Raw genomic sequence first — 10984 nt, 5'->3', positions numbered from 1 at the left:
CCCTAGACCTTGGTGATTAGTGGGCAAAACTGGAATGTTACACCTGACCCCTAGACTCGATTATGATATTACACTAGGTGTCGGGCTATCTTTGATATGCCAACCAATGACATCCTTAGCGGGGGTCAAAACCTGGGTATGTTGGGACAATCCGAGAATTCATCTGAGTGGGTGATCATAGTGACAGGATCAGCCCCTTTGTCAGACAAAGGTAATGATCAGGGATGCATTTCTCTGATGTAAACCAAGACTACCGGCAGTCGATTTCAATCATTGAAATTTGTTTTGCAAAATATATTTATATATGGATGTACTATATATATATATATATATATATATATATATATTATGGTTTCAAAATGTTTTAATTCCCGAGATCCATGTGAGTAGAGAGTGCAACACTGTTCCATGCAGTTGAGGAAGAGGTCTTCTCTTGTCGGGCAGTGTTTGATCATTATGGGCTGAGAGGTTAAGTGTAAGACCATTGGGGGTAATGCCCGATGGGCTAATCTTGCATCTGCCCACAGTCCCTGGGTTTTTATAAGGTGGTTTGGCCCAGGGACCACTTAGTGTAAGTGTTGGGCCCATTAGGAATCCATGTGAGGGGCTTCTGGGGGTTCACTATATTTTTAATGAATTCGGCCTGGCTTTGTAACAGAGGCTGGGCTGAACCCATGTGGCTGATGCGTAGATCAATGTTTGGGTCACACGCCATACAAGGAAGCCCAATTGGGCAATAGTTTGGAAGGTTAATGAGCACACAGACTTATTGGGAGTAAAGCCCATTTCGAATTGGTTTAGTTGGACTAATTAAAGAGAGGGGTGGATCTGGGATTGGATCAGCAGATAGGATAGGGTCTTACCCTATCCACTCAAAGAGTCTAGATCTGAATATAGATTTGGATTTAGAAACCTCTAATGAGATTAGGAGAGAGCTGATCTAATCTGCAGATAAGATAAGGTCTTATCCTTATCTTTTAAAGAGAACTCCTTATCCAAATATAGATTTGGATTAGGAAACTCTTAATGAGATTATGAGTTATTTTTAAGGTTATAAAAGGAGGAGGGGGCGAACCATTCACCCCATCCAAAAAAATCTAGAGATCATATCTCAGTTTATACAGAGAGAAGACAACACCAATGTGACTGCGCCATCTTCTCCCTACGTTCTCCTCCAGTCGTCGCCATAGCTAGTTCGACCTCCATTGTTGTAGGAGCTATCAAGAAGCATTCTTGATACCAGTTTTTGGTGAAAAACTGATTGGAAGTCGTGCTCACCTACCCTCTAGCGAATTCTTGGTGAAGAATTTGGTTCTTTGGAAGAACACTCCTTATTCCGCTCCACCCTGTACTATGTCATTTTCCGTGGGAATAGTCTTTGGAACCTTCATTGGGCGTAAACACCTCTATTGGAATATATTATTTTTTCGTATTAGGTATATCCCTCTCCTATTGATCTGGTTCGGTTTTTGGTTCAAGATTGATTTTTGAAAAATGCAGTTATTCTAAAACAGTAAATGTGATTCCGAGATGGGAAAGCGAAACTTTTGAAATTTCGCCCAACCTTCCTATAGGGTTCGGCCATCCATATGATGAATCGCTCATCCCTTTAATGTTCCCAATGCATGGTAGGATGTGCACGTGAGTTGGCGTGAGGCACCATGTGTGAGAAGAAAATCTAGTCTTCACTCTTTGATGAGCAGATCCGGACTCCGATGTGCCAACTATCTATATCCCTTGTTTGGATTTGGTCTCACATTACTGTGCTCACACAGTCCTCACAGCCTTTAAGCTGAGCATTTAGAACATGCCGGTATTTGTATGTTTTTATGTAGAGATATTCACAATGCACGGCTGTTAGAGAATGTGAGATGGTGTGCGGACGGTCATGTGAGGACCAAATCCGATTTTCAGTATCGCAATTCTCTGTATCGAAGAGCTTCTTAGCCCACGGCTACGCCAACGGGGTAGCAGATCCTTCTCTTCAACAAACAAATATTTCTGTTTCTTTCTTTTTAGTAATATATATATAATAAACCACGGTCACTGGTTCCTCCTCAAGATTGATCCCTTAACGTGGAGGAGAAGTTAAGCCAAAAAACAACAAACATAGACAGAACCCGAGAACCGTCGATTGGGACACCCAAGGCACTTTATTTGGTTTGGTAATTGCTTACTTCTCGGCTTCTCGCGACTCTCAAGCGTAGTCGTTTGTTGGCAAATTTCCAGCAAGCAGACCGACCAGTTCTTCCACCTCTCTCCAGTCTCCCCCTAACTTCTCTATGCGTTCGGGAAACAATGCTGGGTTCTCGAGCTTTGCTTGCGTGTCTGGTTATTGCTTCAGTTGCTTACTTTGCGGTTTCAGCAGAGTTCTTTAAGCCATTCAACGTAAGCTATGATTACAGAGCTCTTATCATCGATGGGAAGAGACGTATGCTCATTTCTGCTGGAATCCACTACCCTCGTGCCACGCCTGAGGTACCCCACTTACCTAATCATTTTCTCTGAATTGTAATTCAGGTTCCAATTTGCTACGCTTGCATGAATTTGATTCGAATCATTTCAGTTTAATGATTTTAATCAAGTTTTAGTTTTGTATAGGTCATTGGTTTACCTTGATTAGACAATATTTCTGGCTTTTCATCAATTTAACTTTTGACTTAGTTTTTTGAGAGTTTGGTGGTTTTTGGATTGATTTTAGTCATGATAGTAATGATAATCTTTTGTTTTCTCATTGTTATGATTCAATTTTCTGTTTTAAGTTCGAAATTTCCGCTGATTAAGCGTAGTTTTGGTGCAAATAGTATCGCGTAATCGAGATTCTTGCAAGGTGATTTTTCTTGGTATCTATTTCGGCTACTTTTGTACTTCACTGCATTTCAGTTGCTAAGTGATCCATAGTCTGACTGATGTATATTAGACTTGATACTCTTTAAATATGGCATGATTGACCAGGCAGTTATTATTGATAGTTTTGATTTTATCTAATGAATGCATTATAAGTATACGTGTTGACTTTTGTTTGTTTGTTTGTTTGTTTGTTTTTTTTTTTTTTTTCATTAGGATGGTTTTAGTATTGAGATCACATTAACTACTTTAAGAACTTGCAATTCACTGCAGGAGAGATTTTTTATGTTGATTTATTCATGAAATACATTCAGCCCTTGGGATCTAATATCCACTTATTTGTGCTTTTCTTCATTTTCAATTTCTCTTTTAAGCTTAATAATATAAATTGGACTATTGTGGGGTTTTATTTCTTCCTTTTACCCCACTGGAGTATTTTCATCCCTCAATAGACCATTTTCAAGGTCTTGTGCTAGTGTGTGCGTAAGCACATTAACAAATGTGTGTGTTTTGCTCGAATACACACTATGAGTCAAGTCATTTTTAGTCAATTTGTTTTACATATGCAGATGTGGCCTGATCTAATTGCCAAGAGTAAAGAAGGTGGAGCAGATATGATCCAAAGTTATGTATTTTGGAATGGGCATGAGCCAATAAGAGGACAGGTGTGGTTAGTCGTTCATCTTGGTGTTCTCTCATGGAAGTTGTGCACAAAACTTAGAATATACTTTTTTTTTTCCTACTGAAAATTTCTTTTTATTTGTTATAATTTCTCTTCAGTATAATTTTGAAGGGAGATACGATATTGTCAAGTTTGTGAAACTGGTTGGATCAAGTGGACTTTACCTCCATCTCCGTATAGGGCCTTACGTGTGTGCTGAATGGAACTTTGGGTACTGTGTTTCTCTCTTACTTTGTTTTATAATATAGTTCCTTTCATAAGACAATTGTTTCTATTTAAGGCTTCTCATGGTATTGAATGGTAAAGGATGAAAAAAAAAACTTTATAATCTATCTTCTCTTTAATGGCAGTTTACTCAATTTGTTTGCAGTCCACTCAATGTAGAATCTAGTTTACTTTTGCTTCAGATTTGACTTTTCTTTTTTGTTTGTGAGAAGTAAAATGATGTGTTCTCCACCTTATATGAAAGATAATGGTGGTAGGAGTAGTATTTTTATTTATTTTTTGTTTGGAAGTGAGGTAGGAAGTAAGATAATGCTGTCCCAAACTTTATACGAGAGAAAATTAAGGTAGGAGGAAGATGTTACAATGCATTGAAAATTAGCGCAGATGAGACAAAAAGTACAAATTTTGCATCTGATAGGAGTGCAAATGATAATCACAAATTAAATAGATGCAAAAGTTAACTGGGTGCAAAATTTGCATCAGGTTTAGATTTGCACTGCAAACAAACAGAAACTTGGGAACATATTGAGGTAGGAGACAAGGTTAAGCTGGGAGGTCTTACAGAACTTGAAGTTTGTGCCATTTCTGAATTATCCCAAAACAATATATTTTAATGGGGCTGTTACTTAGATCTTATTTATATTTATTTTCCTTATGATGTGACCAATACACCAGTAAGTGCCGCTTGTGAGATCTCTAATCTTATTTTTGTTGATAATCTTGCAGGGGTTTTCCAGTCTGGCTACGTGATGTCCCTGGTATAGAATTCCGGACCAACAATGCACCATTCAAGGTATAGAATACTTATGGTCATATTTGATTGTCAAGGACATCTTACATTGCACGTACTGTGAGGATTTTAGAACTATCCTTTCTGTTACTAATTGTTTGTTGTATATTATCGAATAGGTTTGTTTATAATTTTCTGTTCCCTTTTTTTTCTGTTTCTCTCTTCCTAATACAAGGCAGCATTTTATTTTGGTTCAGTACTTCTTTCAAAAATATACTTGTTTTGTGGAAATGAGTTCAAGGTTAAATGAGTCATTGCATTATATTTTGCTGTTATGATGAGTGAGGACTAAGATCATGGATAGCTCTTGTTAGCTAGTAACTTTTGTTGATATTGATTTCATTGTTGCATTTTCCAGGAGGAGATGCATAGATTTGTCAAAATGATTATAGATCTAATGCTGGATGAGATGCTCTTTTCTTGGCAAGGTGGTCCCATCATATTGTTGCAGGTTTGGGAAATATTTTTGAAGTTCAGTTTAAACTTGAATTGCATGGATTACTAGGGGACTAAAGAGTTGGTACCAAATTGAGATCAATAAATTCAATCTTAAGATAATGCACAAAAACTCATGGATACACTCAAGAAAGTAGATAACCATGGGTTGTTATTAGAAGCATATAATTCTTACAAACACAGAGTATAATATTCAATATTTAGAAACAAGGTATAAAACATGTAACAATCAAGTGCTGTAGCTTGGGGGGGGGTTCTTGCGAAGAGATTTGGAGCAAGTTTATCCCTCCAAAAGTACAGGCCTTCTGTTGGGAAGCTTTCCTTGGAAAGATAAACACTTGTGTGATGTACTTCAAATAAGTAGGCCAAATAAATGCCTTTCTCCTCGTATGTGTGTCTATTGTAAGGCAAATGGTGAAACCACTTCTCACTTACTTATATCCCATTCTTTTGTGACGTGTGTTTGGGTGTACTTTTTCTCTCTTTAGTTGTAGGTGGGGCCCTCCACAAGATATCACTACTTTGTTCAGCCCAAGCCTTTTTCAAACAAATAAAAAAGAGGGGAAGTGTAAGCCAATAGGGATAAGGATGGACTTAGAGTATTGGAAGCGGTAAGGAAGATGCCACTAGGGGGCAGAACTTAACTCTGAGTGGAATGAAAATCAGATCCCCTTTGTCATCCATCCACCATATTTAAGTATATTAAAAGCTGTAAAATATATTATATATAGTATTAAAATAACCTATAGTATATATACATATATGCCACATTGTCATGGTTCGACCTTCGGTTCGACCTTCGGTTCGACCCCGATTGAACCTCTGACCCGTGAACCTCTCCCTTCTCCAGTTCTATGCCTGGTCCAGTTCTTTGAACATTGGTTTCTCCTTTTGGGACACGTGTCACTTGGGACCACAAGGTTGTTAGAGCACGATCTTTAGGTTTCCTTAGGATGTGACGCATGTCATTACATTGAGATTGATAGACATTTTGTTCAACTAGGAGGCAACGCTATGGGTTCTAATTTTGTTCAACTACTTGGAAATTTAGATCGTTGGTCTCTTGAAGCTTTATTGTGACAATCAAGTTGGTGTCAATACACAAACAATCCTATTTTGCATGAAAGGACCAAACACATTGAGATTGATAGACATTTTGTTCGGGAAAGGATTATCTCAAGAGACTTATGTATTCCCTAGTTGCTTTTTGGAAAATAGCTAGCTAATGTTCTCACCGAAGGATTGCCAAAGACAAGATTACATGAACTGTTGGGCAAGCTGAGCATGATAGATATCTATGCTCAACTTGAGGGTTAGTGTTGTGAGGTTTAGTTATCATGCTTTATGCTTAAAGCATGATAAATATCTTGTGGATGATTCCTCCATTTTGCCATTTGCTGGACTGTGTGGAGGGAGAGAGATAAGATTATTTCTGAGGGGCAGACTAGCTCTGTGGAGGGCATCAAGGCAAAAGCTCAAAGAACCTTCTATCAGTGAGCTTCTATTTTGAAGGAATCTAGGGGTATTTATTTTAGTCAAGCAAAGGACAACTAGGTGCATCTCGTTTTTAATTCAAATTACAGTAGTTGACTTTTTGTAATTAATCATACTGTATACAAATCCTTGTACAGCTTGGAGTGAAGCTCACCCTCCCTATTATTTGAATATTAATACAAATGCTCTTCCTCAGTTATCAAAAAAAAAAAAAACAGAGATGAGGCTGGACTTTTAAATGTCTAGATAGACCTCTCTTAACTATCATGGACCCACCCTCTTTAGGGCCTTTTGCCCACTTAAATGTGCTTTACTTTAGGCCCATGTCTATTAATTATAGATTTAATAAATTGTGATTGGGGCACATCTTTCTCGAACCAATTTAGGGACTGATACTCATTATTTAAGTGGGCTCTATTGCAGGGCTATTTTCTTAATTAAGTGCCTCTTTGGGAGGGATTTTAGGTAGTGCCTTCTAGCTTTATGAGGTGGGCACTGCCCAGACAGTCCGTAAGTTATGTTTGGCAAAAACCTCAGAAAGCCCGAAATAGCTGTCTTTCATCCAGAAACAGGGCTTCCCTCTAAAGCTTCTTTTAATGGCTTCTCCAAAGCAGCTCAAACAAAGCTTCAGCCCTCTCAAATGGGCCCTAAACTATTCCATCCCACCTGTATGAGTGGGCTTAGATGAATAACCTAGAAAGGGACAAAATTTTAATCTGTGATTAGGAGTAGCTTGATTACTGTTCTCAATCCAGCAACTTTAAGGCCTCGACACTAATGTATCACAAATTTCTTTTTCTGTGCTGTATTGATATGTCAATTTTATGCAATCTTGAATTTTTCATGTTATTCAGTAAACCCTGAATACATTTTCCTTTGTTGCACATATGCATGAATTAAGTTAGAAACTTTCTCAGGATTTATTAAAATAACTTTTTGGAAATGTTGATATTTTTGGACATCTATGGTTGTTTCTTTTTTGTTGAGGTTTTGTCTGATTACATGTTCTCATGATTAAATTACATCACTTTCAGTACTTCAATACTTCTTAATTTTCTGTCAATTAAAGTTGGATTATTAATTGTGGATAAAAGGGGTTATGATTTATACATTTTCATAGTGGTCCCTGTGTCTTGTGAAGTAATATTTTATTAATTTTTACTAACTGGAAACAAATTCAACAGATTGAGAATGAATATGGAAATATTGAAAGTTCATATGGCCAGAGAGGAAAAGATTATGTTAAATGGGCTGCAAGCATGGCTATTGGGCTTGGTGCTGGCGTTCCTTGGGTTATGTGCAAGCAAACTGATGCTCCTGAAAATATTGTAATTCCTTTTTATCTTTCCTTTGGTGATTGTTTTTAGTTGTAACGGAAGATTTAGAAATAGTTTAAATAAGTAGAAACTTAGATAATAAGAAAACTAAAAAATAAGAGAAAGAAAAAGAAGATGTGGTTTATTTTGCTGGTTGATTTCTTTATTAGTCAAAGTTTTGGATACTCATTCTTCTGCCACATTTATTCCTTTTTGCAGATAGATGCATGTAATGGATTCTATTGTGATGGTTTCAAGCCAAATTCTTATAAGAAACCAGTGCTATGGACAGAGGATTGGAATGGATGGTATGCTGATGCCTTGTATTATGTTGCAGTTCACTTCAGTACTTCTTTCCCTGGTTTCACTGTTGTGAAGTTGTCTGTTTCACTGTTGTGCTTCTGATATTTTTATTTTTCAATCCATCATTTTCCTTTGCAAGAGTTTCTCTAGCCTGTAGTTTATCTCTCATGTCTGATAAAAAAAATCATCGATGGGAGTGATGTCCAGTTGGAAGGGGTCTCTTTTGCTTCTATAAATGGAGCTTAATATCTTTTCCATTCTAGTTTGAAGATCATAGGTCCATCCTGTTTTTTAAAAGCTGCACCTAGGCACACAGGTGGGGCGCATTTTAGGCTATGTGCCTTGCTTGAACCTAGGCATAGCCCCTTTTAAAAGGTGCATGCCTGGTGTGCCTTGTGCCTTTTTAAAATTTCATATATATATTTTTTGGATTCTTTCATGTTTTACACTCCTGTTATGGTCTATAAAGGATAAAGTACTGAATTTCCCTTTTTGTTATTTGTAAATCAGTAATGGTATACTAACTTTTAAAATAAACAAAAACAATGACCTGTCAAATACTTTAAACATTAGTTCTTGCAAATAGGATTTTAAATAGCATAATTTGCACTGAAGAAGCTGTTGTGGGACTTAACAGTATGGACTTTGGCCCATTTTGAAGGGTTGAGAGATCCATCACATGGACGCCCAAAGATTGCGGAATAAGGGGCGAATTTCAAAAATTTTTCTCTCCCTTCAACTGGGAATCACATTCCCTATTTAGAAAATCATATTTTCAAGGATAAATCTTGAACCTTTAAACTGAACCAGATCTGAACCAAAAGGAATGGGAGAGAATGATACCTGATACGGAGAAGCAATATCTCCCAACGAAGGTGTTCACGCCCAAGGAAGGATCCAAAGACTGCTCCCACTGAAGATGGCGCAGTGCAGGATGGAGCAAAATCAACAGTGTTCTTCCCCAAGAACTCTGTCTTTCGCAAGAAACAACAGGATGGAACGTGAGCACAGCTCCCTTTTCAATCCTTTCTCAAAGAATTGATGTCAAGATCCAATCTTGACTTCTCCCACAGCTGGAGATCGAACTGGCAAACAGGGCGGCAAGAGTAGGGAGGCGGCAAGAGAGTATTCGCAGGGTGCAGAATTCTCTCTTCTTGATTTCAGCACTAAAGAGGATCTGATGTGTTTCTTGGTCTCTCTCAAGGCTGTCGCCCCCTCCCTTTTTGTTAACTTGAAAAGATCAGCTCCTAATCCCATTAGGAGGTGCTTATCCAAATCATATTTGGATCAGCCTTCTCTTCTAATGATAAGGATAAACCCTTATCTTATCTGCATATTAGATTAGCTTTATCCTAATCTTATTAGGAGGTTTCTAGATCTGAATGTGATTCAGATCTGGACTCTCTGAGTGGATAGGATTAAGACCCTATCCTAACTGCTAATCCATCTCAGAATTTGCCCCTTTAATTAACTAAATTAATAGCCCAGTTCGAAATGGGCTTTAGGCCCATTAAGCTTATGTGCTCACTTAACCTTCCAAACTGCTGCCCAGTTGGGCTTCCTTGTATGGCGTGGGACCCAAGCATTGATCTACACATCAGCCACATGGGTTTGGCCCAGCCTTTGTTACAAGGCCTGGTCGAATACACCGTTAAAGACAGTGCACCCCCTGAAACCCATCAAATGGGCTCTATGGGCCCAACAATTACCCTAAGTGGTCCCTGAGCCAAGCCACCTTGTAACACCCAGGGACTGTGGGCAGATGCAAGATTAGCCCATCAGGTATTATCCTTAATGGTCTTACACTTAACCTCTCAGCCCATAATGATCATACACTGCCCGACAAGAGAGGACCTCTCCCTCGGCTGCAAGGAACAGTGTTGCACTCTCCACTTATATGGATCCCGGGAATTAAAACCCTTTTGCAAACATTTTATAAACCATAATATATATACTTTTATATCTCATATAAAATATATTTTGCAAAAACAAATTTCAACGGTTGAAATCGGCTGCCGACAGTCTTGGTTTCCAACAGTGAGAGTGCATCCCCGATCATTACCTTTGTCCGACAAAGGGGCTGATCCTGTCACTATGATCACCCACTCAGATGAATTCTCAGATTGTCCCAACATACCCAGGTTTTGACCCCCGCTAAGGATCTCACTGATTGGTACATCAAATACAGCCCGATCCGATACCTAGTGTAGTATCATAATCGAGTTTAGGGGTCGGGTGTAACTTTCCAGTTTTGCCCATCAATCTCCAAGGTCCAGGGCAATGCTGGAAATCTGGTCCAGTTCAAAGATTCAATTAATCCCACACTGTATGTGCCTAGGGTCTCACCCCGGTAGTTGAGACAAGCCACCCCAATCGACTTGGTGGCACCACAGTGTCAGCCTTGTCAGGATAGGTCTCCCCAGACCGACCCACTGGTTGTGAGCATTCAAAACTAACACGAGTCTCAATAAGTGTCCAGTTTAAGGGTAATACACAGAAACATACCAAGGGAACATGAATCAAATATGCACTTTTATTCATTTACAATAAACTCATAAAGTACATCAATTTTGATTGAAGCTAAGGGCATACAAAACTGTCTAACACATTTATGTTATGTCATACCTTGTTTTGTTATGTTGTAATGTTATTAAGTGGTTTATGGGCATGGACCTTAATGGGGGGTAAGATGGTCATCTCATATACTATTGTAACCCTAATATAAATATCAATTTTATGGGTGTCACACGAATACACTTAATGTGGGGTCCACAGTTTCCTACACTCCCCCTCAAGTTGGGTAGTAGATATTTGTCATTTCCAACTTGCATAGATCTTCTAACTTCTTTTTTGAAACAACCTTGGTGAGTA

General features: G+C 38.4%; 1 protein-coding gene across 4 annotated transcripts in view; it reads left to right on the top strand.

Annotated features, from left to right (window-relative positions):
- The first annotated feature begins 1918 nt into the window (after positions 1-1918).
- The window catches only part of BGAL9 (beta galactosidase 9), a 150973-nt gene continuing 141907 nt past the window's right edge, over positions 1919-10984 (top strand). For 3 of the 4 annotated variants that reach the window (XM_088978864.1, XM_088978863.1, XM_088978866.1), the window contains exons 1-7: positions 1919-2478; positions 3417-3512; positions 3628-3740; positions 4481-4547; positions 4903-4995; positions 7679-7822; positions 8030-8118. In XM_088978864.1, the coding sequence (XP_088834990.1) occupies positions 2299-2478; positions 3417-3512; positions 3628-3740; positions 4481-4547; positions 4903-4995; positions 7679-7822; positions 8030-8118 (782 nt within the window). In that variant the 5' untranslated portion in view covers positions 1919-2298. The remainder of the gene's footprint in view (positions 2479-3416; positions 3513-3627; positions 3741-4480; positions 4548-4902; positions 4996-7678; positions 7823-8029; positions 8119-10984) is intronic. The other variant, XM_088978865.1, reaches the window with a different exon arrangement.

The sequence above is a fragment of the Nelumbo lutea genome, chromosome 3, assembly GCF_056320005.1.
Source record: "Nelumbo lutea isolate HS-2025 chromosome 3, American lotus-T2T, whole genome shotgun sequence".
NCBI lineage: Eukaryota > Viridiplantae > Streptophyta > Magnoliopsida > Proteales > Nelumbonaceae > Nelumbo > Nelumbo lutea.
This window is presented reverse-complemented; position numbering and strand designations above follow the sequence as displayed.